The sequence below is a fragment of the Oryzias latipes genome, chromosome 5 (assembly GCF_002234675.1).
Source record: "Oryzias latipes chromosome 5, ASM223467v1".
NCBI lineage: Eukaryota > Metazoa > Chordata > Actinopteri > Beloniformes > Adrianichthyidae > Oryzias > Oryzias latipes.
In genome coordinates this window covers 12916312-12933689 of record NC_019863.2, presented here as the reverse complement: position 1 = coordinate 12933689, position 17378 = coordinate 12916312, and the positions used below count along the sequence as shown (strand labels likewise).

General features: G+C 37.4%; 2 protein-coding genes across 12 annotated transcripts in view; both read left to right on the top strand.

Annotated features, from left to right (window-relative positions):
* tead3 (TEA domain transcription factor 3) overlaps nucleotides 1–7302 on the top strand; it is a 32567-nt gene extending 25265 nt beyond the window's left edge. For 3 of the 9 annotated variants that reach the window (XM_023954932.1, XM_023954935.1, XM_011474938.3), the window contains 11 exons: nucleotides 43–105; nucleotides 1766–1777; nucleotides 2443–2568; nucleotides 2683–2726; nucleotides 2894–2950; nucleotides 3333–3397; nucleotides 3483–3619; nucleotides 4420–4593; nucleotides 4729–4872; nucleotides 5001–5153; nucleotides 5233–7302. In XM_023954932.1, coding sequence (XP_023810700.1) covers nucleotides 43–105; nucleotides 1766–1777; nucleotides 2443–2568; nucleotides 2683–2726; nucleotides 2894–2950; nucleotides 3333–3397; nucleotides 3483–3619; nucleotides 4420–4593; nucleotides 4729–4872; nucleotides 5001–5153; nucleotides 5233–5346 — 1089 coding nt within the window. In that variant the 3' untranslated portion in view covers nucleotides 5347–7302. The remainder of the gene's footprint in view (nucleotides 1–42; nucleotides 106–1765; nucleotides 1778–2442; nucleotides 2569–2682; nucleotides 2727–2893; nucleotides 2951–3332; nucleotides 3398–3482; nucleotides 3620–4419; nucleotides 4594–4728; nucleotides 4873–5000; nucleotides 5154–5232) is intronic. The other 6 variants (XM_023954933.1, XM_023954937.1, XM_023954936.1 and 3 more) reach the window with 5 other exon arrangements.
* A 2025-nt stretch (nucleotides 7303–9327) lies between these two features.
* Nucleotides 9328–16837, top strand: smpd2 (sphingomyelin phosphodiesterase 2). 3 transcript variants are annotated; one of them, XM_011474936.3, is made up of 11 exons: nucleotides 9328–9471; nucleotides 10982–11098; nucleotides 11184–11280; nucleotides 11368–11444; nucleotides 11758–11851; nucleotides 12945–13034; nucleotides 13120–13202; nucleotides 13422–13554; nucleotides 14787–14891; nucleotides 15260–15434; nucleotides 15561–16837. In XM_011474936.3, exons 2-11 carry the CDS (start codon nucleotides 11049–11051, stop codon nucleotides 15983–15985), a joined length of 1329 nt encoding a protein of 442 aa, XP_011473238.1. In that variant the 5' UTR covers nucleotides 9328–9471; nucleotides 10982–11048; the 3' UTR covers nucleotides 15986–16837. The 3 variants fall into 3 exon arrangements, with proteins under 3 accessions (XP_011473238.1, XP_011473239.1, XP_004068837.1); XM_011474937.2 differs by lacking the exon at nucleotides 9328–9471 and adding an exon at nucleotides 9495–9841 and having other exon boundaries at nucleotides 10982–11072; XM_004068789.4 differs by lacking the exon at nucleotides 9328–9471 and adding an exon at nucleotides 9571–9841.
* Nucleotides 16838–17378: the final 541 nt, after the last annotated feature.

Here is a 17378-nt window from a genome sequence, read left to right as displayed (position 1 = left end):
CCATATTTCCTCTTCTCTCTTTCTGGCTATTCTTCTGTGCAGGTTTCTAGCCACTTGCAGGTTCTCGCCCGGAGAAAATCTCGCGAGATCCAGTCAAAGCTAAAGGTATGCGCTTCACCGCAGCTCCAGCAGGGGCCTTACATGCTTGGCTTTGCACTAATGGCTAATTTTTGCATTTGACTATCACTTCTTGCTTTTATTGCTTGTTCTGCTGCCCATCTAGATGCATTATTGCAATGCAGTATTCTAATTTTAGATAAGAAGAAAATGCTTGCTTTTTTTTATGCAGTGCACGAACAAACACAGCTTTTATGAAGGTTATGTGCTCCATTTGAATAATAATTCATGAAATAACTGCATTATATGTTTTTCAGTCTCTGCTCTAAATGAATGCAACACTTTAACAAAACAGGTTATTTAGCTGCGTACTATTCTTGCTACTTCTGTCTACTCCTACTTTGGCTTGTGGAGTTTACTTTATCCTTTAGGGCCTTCCTATTTCCCTACAATACTTGTTTCTATCATATCTTCAATTCTTATGCTTTCTAATTGTAATGTTTAGTTAGAATCTGTGTAAAATTAATCTTTTTCATTTTGCTTTTGACCTTTTTACTTTCTAAGTGTCTCTGGACTCTTTATTCTTCCTTTTACTTTTATATTTTTTGAAAACATGAATAAAACCATCTGCTGAAAACAATGCAAACTCTGTACACTGGAAACCCGGATCAACCTCACTAACACACAAACATTCAAGCCGTAATAGGCGAGAGAAAATCAACACCTTAATATTTATTTGAAGAATCCAAAACCATAAATTGCATTCTAAAATTTACATCTTTAACCGATTTTCATGTTTAAATTGTATTTATTTTCCCCCATCATTTAACTCTATGATGCTAGTTACACCTCTTTAAAAGCTCTTTTTAAAATATATTTAAAAACCCTGTTTCACATTTAGAAAATTATTATGATCTTGTGATTTTAAGAAGCTTATTTGCAAGATGAAACACAAAACCAAATTCCAAGATCAAACAAGAATTTGTGAGCAAATTCATGCACCAACTGTGCACCTGACATGTTACACAGAAACCTTCTTGATTTGAAAACTCAAAAAGTTCATTTACAATTTTTTTTTTAACTTTTATTTTTGTAGGCTGAACAGATTAAGAATTTTTTTTTATTTACAAGTGTCTTGGAAGGAGAGGGGAACACAAAATAAAGATTCACTCTGACAGGACAATTTAAGCAAATTAAACACCTCAACAAAATACTGAGACCCAGATAAAAGAAAAAAGAAAAAAAAAAAACAATAATGCAAAAGACAGTGTGACAGTGGGATCTGTGTTGGGGAAAGAAAAAAACCCAAAAACTTGTACAAGCTTCCTGAAAGATGAAAGTGTCCAACCTTGATGTCACCTGCGATGAGTCGTTAAGTATCCAGAAAAAGTCTTTATTTAAACGCTTGCATACCGGTAATATTTTTGTTTTATGGATACTCTAAGTTTTCCTTAAGTTTGGCAACACTTGCTACTCAGCAGAAAAAGCCGTGCTAATGTCCTTTAGCATCATTATTAAGCATCATGGCTTCAGAGTAACCTGATTAAACATGGTGTTTTTATCATTGCTGCTGTACGCCATGTCAACAAGGCAAAGGAGCCCTTATCAAGCCAAATTTCAAAACCCTATGACATTTATATGCCCATTAAATCTTAGTCTTAAAGCATCAGCTGCAAAGTACTAATGCCTTTTCTCTTTTTTGATTTAGGCAATGAATTTGGTAAGTGAACCCGACTTGTCAAACATGCTTCCCTCCTTCCCCTGTGTTTGGCCGTATAGTTTACTGTCTCTTTGCTATGGCCCTCTGCTGGCATGGCGTCCTGCCCCACTATCCCATAATGAGTTGATGCTGAAGAAATAGTATCCAGCACTGTTCTTCTGTCTGATGTGGCACAATCACCCCTTTTTCCTGGCAAAAGTTGCTTGCTTCGCATAAGGGGCTCTGTGCAATAAGGCTTCTCGTTTCTGTGCCATCTTCACTTCGACTGTTAAGTCAGAGCTTATAGGGTAAAATGCAAGCATTTTCAAAGAAAGACAAGAAAGTAATGTCATGCATTTATAAAAAGTTATGTGCACCTCTTTTAAGTTTAGCCTTTGACTTTTTTTTTAAACGGTAAAAACTGCTTTTTCACCCCATTTTTTTTTCTTTATTCTGACTTTCCTTTTCCAAAACAACACAGCTGTGTTTTGGTTTTTGCTTCTTCTCTTTACTTTTTTCCCCAAAACAGCAGTCTCCTTACCATCTAATAGACTACTAATTATTCACGTTGAAGCTGTCTGTTGTAGATATTTAGAAAAACTCTGCACATGTTGTTTCCACCTTTGAGGTGTGGATAGGCTGACATTTTGTGGTTGATTCCGTAATTTTTCTCTGGCAAAATGTAGGATCAGGCATCCAAAGACAAAGCTCTACAGAACATGGCAGCGCTGTCGTCTGCTCAAATCGTCTCCCCGAGTATGATAAAGAATCATCTTCCACCAATGTCTCCAGCCCCATATCAGCCTCCCAGAGTGAGACCTTTTCTCCTTTTTTAATCTATAAAAATAAAGATTTGTTGCAGTTTTACCATCGATATTTAAACACGAAAATAAACAGACTGTTTCCTTTATTTCCTTACTCCCCAGTTCTGGCCTGGTCCAATCTCTGTGCAGCCTGGACCCTCTCAGGAGTAAGTAAACACAGCGGGGGCAGGTCACATCTTCGTGGTGTGACTTCAGGGTTTGTACAGTTTGTAAAGAAGAAAATTAGAGAAATGTGAGACTGTAAAAAGGCTCGGTTTCACTACATGTCAGGTGGGTATGGCAGGGTTTAATGGATGACGTTTTTCAACACTAGGATGGTTGTAGATCTCAACCCGGGAAGGACTCCTGGGTTCAGCCGCACCAGCCATGTGTAAGTCCCCCTTTGCCAAGACCCCTAATAGTGACCACAAAGTTGCACTGATCTGTATGTTTTCTGCACTGATGTACAGCACCACCTAGCAAATTAACTGCTTCAGATTTGATCATAAACATACTAGACTAAATCCTCCTAATGCTTTATTTATCTTTAAAAGAAATCCTTAGAGTATATTCACAGGTGCTGTTTTGCATTCTTAAGGAGCACTGAAGCAGGTGAACTTACACCTAGCTGGTGCAGCAACACATGCTTCCCTTTGACACTAACATATTTGTACAATTTTACTCATTCCAAAGATAAAAACGTATCAGAGCCTGTTAGCTACATATATCTAATAAAGTTCCTTGCTTCACCAAAGTCTTTTATTGTATTACAGCATAAAACCATTTGTACAGCCCCCATACCAAAGCCTTCAAGGCCCCGTACAACCAGCTATACCAGGTAAATGTGAAGTAAAGATCGTTTTAAACGTTTTAAATGAAAGAAAACAAATTGTTTCATTAAGTTAAATGTGTGTGCACTGCAGCCTATGAGCCTTTAGCGCCTCCTCCGGCACCAACAGCCACCGCAGTTCCAGTATGGCAGGATCGAACGATTGCTTCCTCCAAGCTGCGGATGTTGGAGTACTCTGCCTTTATGGAGGTCCAGAGAGACCCCGACAACGTGAGTTGAATATTTAGAATAGTCCCTTTGATAAACCACTGAACAAGACTACTAATGACTTGCTCCATCAGAATCTAAATGACAGGGATTAGGAAATAGCTGAAGAATTCTTCATAGCTCTTTTTTTTTTAATGGACCAGAAGTAAACACGCACAGTACGTAGAAAGCAAAACTGTCACCTATGAAAATCCATTCATTTCATAGCTTAAAAAATCAACTTAAAAGTGTTTTACTTTTACACTGACACCACGATGATAGTTTAGCCCTTGTGCTATCTTAGATGACCCCACCCTTACATTGACGTGTTCTCCCTACCATGACAAAGGTGGATAAAGGTGGAAAGATTTCACGTTATCCATGGACACCAGTGAAGATCACAAATCATTAAAGAAAAAAGGTTCAGAGCACTGTCTAGTGGGTCTAGATGACCCAACTCCCAACGTTAAAGTGCCTAGGATAGCACAAGGGTTACAAGTAGCATCATAATGATGCTAGAATATTTGTTGACTCACTATTATTTTTTCACCCAAGCGTTTAGTGCTGACACCTACTGGCCTATAGTGGTAGTGTAGTTTAACAAAGCCGCATTGCTTTGTGCTCAAAACATTGACTGTATATGAGAAGTGGACTGAGTAAGTCTGACATCCCCCATAGAAAATGATTTGCTTCTGGCTTCAACCAACTGAAGGCGTCAGTCTCACAAAAAGTGCAGATTAAATTCACTATGATGAGATACTCCCTGTGTTGTGATGAGAGTTTTATCTTTAACATTCTTGTCTCTCTATCTCTATAAACTACAGTACAGCAAACACTTGTTTGTCCACATTGGACAGACGAATCCCTCATACAGTGATCCACTCCTTGAAGCTGTGGACATCCGGCAGATTTACGACAAGTTCCCTGAGAAGAAAGGAGGCCTAAAAGAGCTTTATGAGAAAGGCCCCCAGAATGCTTTCTTCTTAGTAAAGTTCTGGGTGAGTTATTTTAATCTGACCTCTTTTCTTATGACACAGTAATACCCTTAGAAGTTCAGAGTCTGGTTTAGTGATTACACAGAGGTCTTTTTGTTGTTGTGTCAAAATGTTGATGTTTTGATGAACTTTGTGCAGGCTGACCTGAACAGCAGCGGGATGCCAGATGGGCCCGGCTCATTCTACGGGGTCAGCAGCCAGTACAGCAGCGCCGAAAATATGACCATCACTGTTTCCACCAAGGTGTGCTCCTTTGGCAAGCAGGTTGTCGAGAAAGTTGAGGTAAGATTATTGATTGGTTTATTCCGTTTTTCAGAAAGAAAGAAAAAAATTGAATGCACCTGAAGTTCTCATTTTCTACTCACACCTCTTGTATTTTTTATTTTTTTTTATTTTTTCTACATTTACAGACAGAGTACGCCCGGCTGGAGGGAGGAAAGTGCGTTTACAGGATCCACCGCTCGCCAATGTGCGAGTACATGATCAACTTTATCCACAAGCTCAAACACCTGCCGGAAAAATACATGATGAACAGTGTTCTGGAAAACTTTACAATTCTACAGGTAAATTTGTCATTTATTGTTGGGAGAAACGTACTTTATCGTCTCTGGGGGTATTGACACTTTGTCTTTTCCCCTCTAGGTGGTGACAAATCGCGACACCCAGGAGACCTTGCTTTGTATAGCATTTGTGTTTGAGGTTTCCAATAGTGAGCACGGAGCTCAATATCACGTCTACAGACTTGTTAAAGACTAACAGCTTGCCAGGGAGCTTCTGGGAAACAACACAATCTCTCCTTAACAACCTCAACCATCCAGGAAGACTACAAGGAAAAATTAAAACGACGCCAAGCGGGCGCTCATGGACACATTTTAAGCTTTAAAGAACAAACTTGACAAAACTAAGAACTCGAGAACACAGCAACATCCTTAAGAAACTGAAGAACTGCTGACCACCAGCTCTTTTCTATGACTAAGATGAAGAGGTTACTTTTGTCAATATCACTAAGGGAGCTTGAAAAGTTTTACTTTGAGGGATAAAGAAAGTGTTGGGATAAAGAGGCTCTTACAGTAAAACCAAAGAAACCTGCTCTGAGCTGTAAGAGAAGAGTGTTAGAAAGCAGTGAGTATTGGAGCACAGGAGGGGCATGGAAACTGGAAGGCAAATGATATAGTTGTTGTTTTTTAGGGACGCAAGTGCCTCTTCACCAAAGTTTATATTATCACATGACATTTTGGATTTCCTTTTTTTTTTTTTACTACCTCTTGTTTTTAAATGGAAAAGAATTGCAAAAGCATTTTAATCAACATTTTTTGATGCAGTTTTTATCTATGGGCACACAGAAGAATGGGATAAAAAATTATCATGTAGCCTGTAATACGCAAAGTTTTAAGCGTAAAAAAGGGGATAATTGATTGTGTTGCCATGTTACACACATAACAATTTGTTACACACACACAAATCAGGTCTTACATGCATCTACAGTATCTGTTACTGTTTCTAGGGATGCTTTGTAAAATAGCTGTCTTGACATGAAGCCAGGCCTCTGCCTTCTTTACCAGACTCCCTATATTTCTCTCTGTTAGAAGACGTGTGCTTGGATGCACTTAAAATATCAAGACGGAGGTTCGCCACAACAGCAGTGCTTATTTTCTGCCTTGACATATGTAGCGTATTTTGATTAAAAACAAAGACTTTTTTTTTTCTTTACTGTGAGTCAGTGGACACTAAATGGAATATGTGTTACATAGGATTTTTGTTTCCTTTTCTGTTTGGGGAGGAAGCTCTTTGTTCACATTTTGACAACGCAAACTAGTTACAGGGGCGAGAAGGTAATCACTGTTTCTTTTGTTTAAAAAAGAGATTATATGCTGTGAAGTCGGCTCATTTTGCTTCACTCCTCTTCATTGAGTGTGTAATGAGAAGTTGCATTCATTGATAGAACTTCATTTTTATATTTAAGAAAGATCTGTTCAGGCAAAAACATTTTTTTTTTTAGATAGCTGTAAAGAAAAGTTGTCGTAAGGAGAGCTATCGTCTCTGGAGCGTGAGCATCAATTGTTATTTATGGGTGGAAATACCGAAGCGGGAGGGCAGGATGGGATTCTGGAAATGTGTTGACAAACTTCCACTGTTACAAGGATCACAGGACACGTATGGAGACGGGATAACCTGTCAGCCCTTGGGACGTGCTAGACAAGTGTCTAGTTTCTGTGGTTCACTGGACAACTTTGCTATGAAAGTGCAAATATATAATGTATTGGTGGTATAACTGCACCTGGCTTTGAATGTCCTATTTTGCAAGCTAGATGCAATAACACTCCTTTTTTTTTTGTAAGTCTCCAAGTTTATCTTTTTATACAGACTTTTTCTGCCCATATTAAAATTGGATGTTTTGATTCTGTCGTCTTGACTTTCAGTGTTTGCCATATGCTTCACTGAAAATAATGTGTGATTGTGTTGATAATTATTAATGAGATATCTAATGCATCATATTCTGAATGGTGTGGGACGCTTTATTTTATTTTGTTCTGTTTTTTTTGTCTTGGTTGAAGGTGGTTTACTATCGTCCTTGTTACCATTGTGCATTGCAATTTTATACTTAAAAGTAGAGGTTGGACTGTGTAATCAACAAATGTATCTAACAGTACAAGCCGCATGGTGCCTTTGGGGCCATTTTCCCCAGTAAATTCATTAAACGTGTTTATTGTGTTTTGTGTAATATTTTTGTCATTCCCATTTAAGAGCGTTCATAAGCTGCAACATTTTTGTAATATTGATAAAGGATCCATTGGTAAGAAAGTGGAAGTCTGCTCATTACATGCTTGATTGACTTTGTTATTTAAAAATCTTAATTATTTGAAAGATTTTTAAATTTTGAGGAATTAACAATACTGTAAAAGAAATGCCTTTATTTTTGTTTTTAGGATTTTTTTTTTACTGAAAGTGCTTTTGTTTCTTCCATGAAAAAATATATTTGTATCTGTTTATGTTATGTCAGTTTATTAGAGATATTTCCACTGCAAAGACATTTTCTGACTAAATCTCCCTAAATAACTGAGTCAAACTATTTTACACATTGATAGACTTGCTTTTCATCCAAAACAGCTTTAAAACATTTTTTTCTAGAAAAGGAATAAAAGAGCTTTTCCTGTTTATATTAAACTCAAAAATCTTATCGTGAAGCTGAACACTTTAAAAAGCTTTTAGATTATTTAGTAAGTTAACTTTAATTATCATTTTGTAATGACTCAGCTGTTACGTCACTGTTGCCGAGCTGCTAATAGACCAGCTTCATTAAAGAACTGTGGGTGCCTCACGCACCGCATTGCTTCGAACATCCTCAGAGAGGAAGAAGCAAACAGGGAGGAAGATTGCATAATGTCTTTTTCAGCTTCAAAGCCCAATTATGTAAATACTCCCAAACAGCATGGAGCTTATTTCTACTTCCATCCCTCTCACTCATGGTTTTCACCCATGATTCCCCACTTCCCACGAGTCCCCCTTTTATTCTCAAATTAAAAACCCAGAATAGATTGTTTCTACTTGAACAACTATGCTTACTGCAATGTTTCATGGAATATATATACTTTTACTGGGAAATCTGTGAGCATAATGTCAATAGTACAGTAAATGTTAGAATTAAAACAGATTCAAAGTTAACCAAACGCTGTGAGCTACACAAAGCATGAAAAGCGCTTTCTATGAACAATGTTGGGTGGATAGCCTGCTTTTTTCTGATAAATCATATCTTAGCATAGTCATGAAGTTGTATGAAGGTTCTAAGGATAAAACTCCCAAAATTTGCATTATAAAAATTACACAAATGTGCAATAAACACATTAAAACCCATGCTCGAGGCAAAGTTGAATTGCAGAAGGTTGTTTTATTATTTAATTTAACCATCTTTGCACAAAGCAAGGCAAAGTCATTTTTGCAGGACTGTGCACAAAATCACCTCTTTGCAAGATGGCAAGTCTGACTCTTAGCAAAAAGTAGTCTAGTAAAGTGTACTACAAGTGAACTTAGTCTGCACTAAAGGTGAGGCAATATACTTGAAGTTTACTATTTGTACGATATCTGTATATTGTAAACATAAAATGCTTCAATTTAGTCTGAAGAAGTTTTCAGTTAGTATTCTTCCTACACTGCATGGTCAGACTCTAGTATACTTGGCATACCTATACTCAAGTAGGCTATCCTTGATAAAATAAACTTCAAAAGTACCAGTACTACTTGGTTTTGCTAAGACACATCTAATATATAAAGTAAATCTTTTGTAAATATAAACATAAAACACACTTTTTTAATATAAAACAGTAGTCAATTAATAGGTTTTGTTTTTCCCAAAATGAGGAAATTAAACTTATTCCCAGTGTATGATTCTAATTTTTAAAAAGAGTTTTTTTGAATGCATAACTATGGGGGAAATTTTTAAGGCTTTTTTGGCAGATTCTTGTAGTGTTTGCAAAAAAGTGATCTCTCCAGCGATTCCCTTTTTCCCTGATCCATCATGAGGTGGTTTTCCCTTCCATTTTGGCGATAATGTTCTTGAATTACTACTTGAAGATTCCACCGAGTACCACTACTCAGTGGATCCATCTAGACTATGATCCCATCCCTTCCTTTTGTGCTGTAAAACGGACTAAAACACTTCCTCCACAGAATACCCACAACAATGTGCTTAGGAGATTATGGAAACACTATTTCCCAGGATGCCTTGCGAGGTTGTTAACTCAAAACGGAAACTACGTCTTCAAAATAAACTTAAAGTGAATTTGTAATTCTGAGCTAAATAACTGTATCAGACGCGTTTGGGGACTTTTAAACCTACTGTTTATTTTACGTAGCTGTTTGTAATAACAGCTACACCCCAAAACTGTAAGTATAAATCAAGATGAGTTTTATTTTATGTATTCGAAAAGGGAAGAATGAAAACTCACCCGGAGGCCATTTTAAAAAAATGTTTTAGTGATGTTATCTTTTAATATATATTTTTAAACTTGTATCTCGTTGGAATATCGCAGTTTTGGAAACGTTTCATTTTACCTCAATGTCTGTGTTTGATACCTGACTCTATTCGGGGGGCTAATGCCATCTCTTTCGTTAATACGGCTACAGACTGTCTACAGAGAAGTACAGAAAGGCTAGCAGACAGACAGGAAGTGGTAAGCGGTATTTAAATAGCTGCAAAACACGGACCGCCGTCGCTATATCAGCTAACTAACGTCCACGTCGAGAGCTTCATGCGGTAAGATTGTTGAATAAACATATCCGGTTAGTTAAAGCCGGAATTATTTTGACAACCCTATTAGGACTAGCTAAAAAAATAAATATATTGAGCAGTTATACGCTTTCGTCTGCATGAGCAAATTAATAATTTCATTCATAAGATGGCCACAACTAACTAACGACGACATTTGAACTATTTGCACCAAAATTTCTGGTGCTACTAGCTGAAGAATTGCTGCGTGTGTATTAAATAAATAGTTGTCTTTCGGGGCTTCGTATACCACCTTTAGGAGACTTGCTATAAGAATTTATAGTAAACAATTATTATGCAGTGTTAATGCAATTTAATTGCCTGAGGTACCTCAGTCAGATAATTCTTCAAAAAAAAAGTTGAAGTTTCAAGTCATCAAGTGAAGCTAGCAAACCTCCGGTCATAAACATGCTATTTCAATGGAAACGGCGTCCTTTTTTCTGATTGGCTAATATACAAACGTGCATTCTATCATGGTTGTGTATGGAGGCTCAAACATCCATATAATTAATTAAACTGCATTTAAAGTTGATTCAAAAACACTTTCGACTTCGTAAAGCCATGTCGTCAGCACTCTGTCTGTGTGACCAGAGCATGTTGTTGAACACCAAGAAAACAGCTGAGTGGAGTCACTTTTTGTGTTCTTTGCTTTACACCTCAAATGTCTGACTCAGCTGAGTGTCAAACACATGATTAAAAAACATTGATTAGTTGTCAACTTTGGCAGATGAGTCAGCAGAAAAGATTATGACATATGTGATCTTCACCATACAAATGTTGGACTCTCTGTCACTGCTTTTATTTATAATTACCTTTAGATAAAACATTTTTTAAAACAAAAAACGTTATTGATGTTTTCAGTCAAACAGGAAAGATTAAAAGAGTAATAAGCCTGCTCTGGTGTTTAAGTGCTTATTGTCCTTTTTTTTTTAAACATATTATTATTATTATTATTATTATTTTAAACATATAGTTATTATAAATGTATTGTTGGTTTGAAAGTTGTTTTCAAACTAATGAAGCTACAGATTGCTTGTATACATTACGTTTTGAGCATTACGGCTATAATATGTTACAATATTTGAACTCTGACATCAGCAAATGGAAATCTGTCTTTTTTCACATCAGGGTTTGTTTGAGTTTCCTTTCCTGTTGTGAAACGGCATCATTTGCATTGATCCCCTGACCTGACAGCATGGATAACACGGACCCTGATGCTGTGCGAGTCTTCTCTTTGAACTGCTGGTTTGTTGAAAAAAGAAAAATATTCCTTATATAAATAAAGAAGTGTAAGCTAATTTCATATCCTGTTCTTCTTTTGTTTTCACAGGGGGATTCGCTATTTAAGCAAATATTGTTCTCAGCGGTATCACATGATTGGAGAGTTGCTGTGCAAAGAAAAACCTGATATTGTCTTACTGCAGGAGGTTGGTAGAAGCTTTAACAAAGTTGTAACTAGTTCCATATGCACGCAGCAGGCATTAATACAACAATATGACTGTTTTATGTTGTAGGTGTGGAGTGAAAAGGACTATCTCTTTTTAAAAAAGAAACTTTCCTGCACTCATCCTTACACTCACTATTTCAAAAGGTAATTTGCTCATCTACTTCCAATGCAAAGTCTCAAATTACTTTTATTTTGACAGCATTTTCTCAATAATTAAACTTAAAGCATGATATAAAAAAACACAAACTTTTGAATTAATTTCGTTTATACTTCCATTGTGGTTTAAGAAACTGTTCTGCTCCTTTTTCTGAGTATGTAGTGTTTATCTCTGTAAAAAAACAAAAGCATATTTTTTTTTCATTTGCAGTAACATAACTTTAGGACTTTAGTGTACTGTGTCCCATTTGAATACCAGTATCTAAAAGTGCAGCTTTTCTTTATTTGTCTTTCTCTGCAGTGGAGTCATAGGCAGCGGGCTGGCTATTTTTTCTAAACACAGAATCCACGACACGCTTCTTCATCGCTATTCACTCAATGGTTATCCCTACATGGTAAGTCAGCAGAGGCTGATTGACACATTCCTAGAATGTGTTTGCACAACTTTTCAAGAAATGCTCCTAATCTTTTCCTTGGTTAAGTCTTATTTGAATTACCGGTGTGTTGCATTTCTGTTGTCATCGTTCCTCATAAAATTTGCACAGAAAATTTTTCTTTTTTGTAGTCTTTTGCAGCCGTGACCCGATCAACGCGCACAGATAAAACCTAGGTTGTGCTCTAGAACCCTCCCATTGCTCTTTGCTCCATTAAGTGATGACCTGTTAAAACTCTAAATCTTCTCATATTGACTTCAGCCAGCGTGTTAATAGATATTTATTCATGAAGTGAGGACGTTTGTTGTTCCCTCTTAAAGCGTTCACACATCTGGAAAAATTGCCTCTGTAATTTCTATTGAATTAATGGTCACTTAAAAAAAATATTTTTTAAATAAACGGAATTTCTATTATTATTATTATATTAAAGGGTAAATGGCGTATACTTATATAGCGCTTTCTACCCTCTTTCGAAGGCCCAAAGCGCTTTACAGTCACAGTTCCATTCACCCATGCACACACACATTCACACACTGGCGGCGGCTCCGCTGCCAAACACTGGCGCCAACCTCCCACCAGAGGCAAGGTGGGGTTCAGTGTCTTGCCCAAAGACACTTCGACACATGGGCGTGCAAGGCGGGAATCGAACCTGCAATCTTACGATTATGGGTCGACCGCCCTACCGCTGCACCACGGCCACCCGTGGTGGTAAAATTATGACGTCCCCTGTTAAGTGAATTATGAATCAATTTGTCAATAAAAATTACAGCATGAGTCTCTTAAACTTATGTCTACATTTATGAGCTTCTTTAATTTAATACAATTAAAAAGTTAATTTGTGAAAATCCTTTGTTTTTGTTTGAATGCTATCTAGGTGTTTCCTTCAATGGCATTTATAATGTTTGGATTAATAATAAATAAATAAAATCAATATTTCAACATGGGAAGTTTCTTGATAAAGTGTGAAATGACGTTAAAAAATCAGCAAATGTTTGCTAACGGCAGAGAATATCAGACACGTAAATCAAAGTGAGTATTTTCTGTCTCTTTGCAGGCTCACCATGGGGACTGGTTCGGTGGAAAAGCCGTCGGCATGGCGGTCTTAAGCCTTGGCAACCTGACTGCGAATGTTTATGTTACCCATGTAGGATCTCATTTGATCCCTTTAGTTGTCTTTGTCCCCTGACATTGGTGATCAGTGTGCTGGTGTTCTCTTGTTCTGATTGAAGCTGCATGCAGAGTATAACAGGGAGAAGGACTCTTACCTTGCTCACCGGGTGGTTCAGGCCTGGGAATTGCAGCAGTTCATTCGGTGAAGTCTCTTTGGTTTTATACAATATTTTGCTCATTGCAAAGTGTTGAACTTTTTGGGGAAAAAAGTTCTCGTTTGTTTAGCATTTGGCTCTTGCTTCGTAGTATTTTCTTTTAATCTGTAGAGCATAACAACCAGTACTTATTAACCCTTTTTCCTTTAGATGTCATTCTCTCTTTTTCTGTCATTAATGGCACATTTCTCTTGATGCTCTTGTAGTCACACATCTGCTGGAGCGGACGTGGTCATTCTCGGCGGTGACCTTAACATGCATCCTCAGGATCTGGGCAATAGACTGCTGAGATCTTACACTGGACTGAGAGACGCCTACGCAGAAACTGCAAAATTTGATGTATGTTGCACCACAAGATAAATATTGGCTTTTTTTTGTCCTGTTATTAAGGTTATATTTTAAGTTAAGGATTCAAATGTAGTTTTGGCATTTTTTAAGGGTTTTAGTCATTATGTGACAGTAAAATTCCCCCTAATTCCCCCTATGACAATTTTTTTTCTTATAAAAACATTCCCAGTGGTGTTTTAATTATGATTATGACGTTTTTCACCAAAACCCCACAACCTAAATTGCTTTAAAAGTAATATTTCATGTTTAATTTTTCAAACACATGCAGCCAGTGCTGAGCCTTATCTTGGCCTCACAGACCCAGAGGAAGGCTTAAGTTTAGTTTTGAGGTTAGGGTTAAGCTTGCTCGGGCCTCCTGAACCTAATGATATTTTACTTCTTCTCATCGACGCAATAATAAAAGATGTCCCCTGATTTTATTCTTGTTTTTATTTTTCCCCTTTGGTCAATGCGGGACAGCCTTCAAACTGGGTAGAGAGAAAACACAAATGCAGAGAGCATATTTGGGACTTCAACTTAAAGTTTAATTTTCAATACGAGCGGCCAAAAACAAAATGCAGCCTTGGACGCACTTAAAATACGTTCCGTGAATGCAGTAACACGCCATCTTCTCTTCTGCTGCACCTGAGCCTGTTCATGGTGGACGGGGCAGATCAGGGATCTTGTGCAATGCATTGTGACATCACAACGGCTCACTAGTTCAAACCAAGCGTCTTTGGGACAGTCTGATTGATGGCCATTTAAAAAGAGAAATACTCATGTGACATTTTTTTATTACATTTGTTCTCTTTCATAAGAAAAATGCCACAAGAACATGTCAAAAACGCAAAAAACAAACTTGATCTACTTCGGAGGGGAACTTTAAGAGTTTTGTGACACAAGTGGATGTTGGAATGATAAATGCAACAATGACAAACAAAATGGACTGTTCATGCGCTGAACAAACTCTTGTTTTTTTTAAACATTTATCTTGATCTTTAAGGATTTTACTTGAAAAGTTTTGTATTGCCATGTGTTACATGCATTTCTTGCAAAAACTGTAAGATAAAATCAGCAGAAAAAGGTCATACGTAAATATTTACTTCAGTTCATCATCATATAATGTGACTGATGGAACATATTGTCAAGACCACAAAAAGTCAAACTTAAAAATATAAAGTCCTATTAACAAATGGCTTATACATCTGATAAAAACCTACCTTTGCTTTTTGTTGTTGTTGCAGGGATGTGAAGGTGGTGTGACTCTTATAGCAGACAATCCTTTTATTAGTCAAAAGGAGATTTTTCCCTTTGAGAAGGGAATTCGAATCGACTATATCCTGTTCAAGGTAAGTTAAGCATTTGTTGCATCTGCTGCTGTCTCTATTCATTCATGATTGAAAATGAATCCTTCCAGAAAATAAGACTCATCAGAAATGCAGAAAAAATCTTTAGCTAATGTGAGAAGCCCCAGCAGCTTCTCTGAATAAAAATAGAATGTATTCTTGATGGTTTTGGGAAAACTCCTAAGCAGCTCACAAGAGACACAATACACTCCATGGTTTGTCACAGTGTTGGGCTTTTAAAATTAAAACACAAATTGAAATGATGTCACATTAGGAGACTTGCAGCAGAATATTTACAGGCTCTTTTAATCAGTTGAAACCAGCATTTCAGACATTTGAATTTTAAAATGCTTTTCTTTTTGTCATCCCAGGGATCCTCTCGGGCTGAGATTGGTTGTGATTCCATGTCAACCACCAAAGGCTCTGTTGCCGACAGTCCATTCCCGTTTTCTGATCATGAAGCTCTCACTGCTGAGCTGAAGCTGGACTCCTGTGTTTCACCTCAGACTGGAAATGACAAACCATGCAAGAACCCGGACTCTGCAGGTATTCTGTTCAGCAAGAATACAGAAAAACTGACCTGGATCAAAAGGGAAAACAATTTTTTCCCAGCAATTTAACTTGTAAATGGATAAAGATCTGGCTCCTTTTCTCTCTCTCTCCTGGTTTTAGGGAACCTGGCTGAGTTGGTTGACATTGTGACTGAGGCTCGTACTGAAGTCAAAGTGGGCTTGCACTGTGCTGAGAGAATGCGCTACACTGCAGCCCGTACTGGGGTGATGGGGCTGGCCCTGCTGTTCCTGGAATTGGCCATCGCCGCGGTTCCCTGGTTCGCTCTGGGAGCAGAACAGCCCTTCCCACAAACCTCTTTCTACCTGCTGGCAGCGCTGTGTTTCGCCGTTCTGCTGACCACCTTTCTGCTCTATATCTTTTACACAATTGAGATCAAATCTCTCCAGGGAGCTGAAGACCAGATGAGGCTGGCGGTGGGTAGTTTGCATGAAAAGCTCAGGGGGTTTCCTGCCACTCAGCCTCACTGTGCCTCCATGGAGCCACCAGAGGGTCAGGAGCCCCCTGCCAGAGACCCAGAGGAATAATTTCAAAGTAAAATGAAGCTTTTTTTTCAACTAAAATGTATGCTGAAGAAAAACACAACCAACAATTGAGACATTTCTGACAGTAGTACATGATGCATGCGTCATGTTGACACTTTTAATCATTTCTAGGCTTCAGGTATCCTCCTTAGCACCTGCTGTGCCCACATATGCCTCCTTGCACATATTTTACACCTGCGTGGTGATGCTGAGCTTTAAGACATTCATGTGAATGTTTGTGTTTTTAAACTTCAGGTCGGCGTTGCATTCCACCAGCACACAATATGCACAGGACCATTTTGTTTCAATGTTTTCCATGTCGTGCTTTCTGTTGTTACTTAGAAAAAGCACAGTTAGTGATTAAATGCTAACAGAAAAACCTTTTACTGTACAGATATCTCACTCCAAATGATGAAGAGTTTACATTTCACTTTCTGGGTAGTTACAAGGTGAGAAGACTGATCTTTAAACCCATTTGGGTTGTTTGCAGCTAAATCCAAGGGGAAGGAGCAGAATCTTTGTATCAGTTCTCTGTGCTCAACCTCCTCTTCTAAATGTTAGAGATAAGCTACACTCCTCTAAACATCCCTGTATGTTCTGACTATGCAATAGAGAATGTTCAATGCAGTGACTTGATTGTAAAATGTCTTCTAAAGTCTTAAATATAGATTAACCCTATGAACTCCTTTTATTATTCTAAAAATAAAGTGATTTGATTATTTTTATCATGCTCTATAACCGTGTTATGAAGTTGGTAGTTCTCTGTTTAAAAATAGCATTCAAATCAAATGAAGTAAATTCCTAATGAAAACTGTGATGCAAATATTTGAAGCAATAAAAATCTTTTACATGCTGCTTTTTTTTGTTGTAACTGTGAAAAACCACAACTGAATGCAAACATGTGTGACAAGAAATTACACCATTCACCACTAGAGGGCAGTCTCCAAACACCTGACCGTTGAATTTATCGTGAACTCTACAAATAAAAATCTGTAGGCAAGAGGTAGATCATTTTTTTGCATCAAGGCAAACATGAATGCAAGATAATTTGGTTATTTTATAGCAGACACATGCTATTAATACCAATAAATAAAAAATGTAGCACTGTAAATCTTTAATAAACAATCACACTTGTGTTCATCAGAAAAATCTCTCTTTTTTTTCAAACAGTAGAATGTTTAGAATACTTTATGCTTAATATTTCCTTTGCACAATCATCTTAAGAGCTTCCAGAGTCAACCGCAGCACATTTCATTGCTTTTGCATGGAATTAAGGGCTTTATTCAAATTGATCAAATCAAAAATAAAACAAGACAAACACCAGAAACACACACACACACATCTCTCACTAGTAATATATCAAACTTAGGTTAATCACGTACTCAATCTAAATGGT

What these genes read in the sequence shown, in the direction of transcription:
- smpd2 (XM_011474936.3), top strand. Translation starts at nt 11,049, where the DNA reads ATGGATAACACGGACCCTGATGCTGTGCGAGTCTTCTCTTTGAACTGC. An exon ending in TACACTCACTATTTCAAAAG is followed by an intron (nt 11,445 to 11,757) that starts GTAATTTGCTCA and finishes CTTTCTCTGCAG; the next exon opens with TGGAGTCATAGGCAGCGGGC. An exon ending in CAAGAACCCGGACTCTGCAG is followed by an intron (nt 15,435 to 15,560) that starts GTATTCTGTTCA and finishes TCCTGGTTTTAG; the next exon opens with GGAACCTGGCTGAGTTGGTT.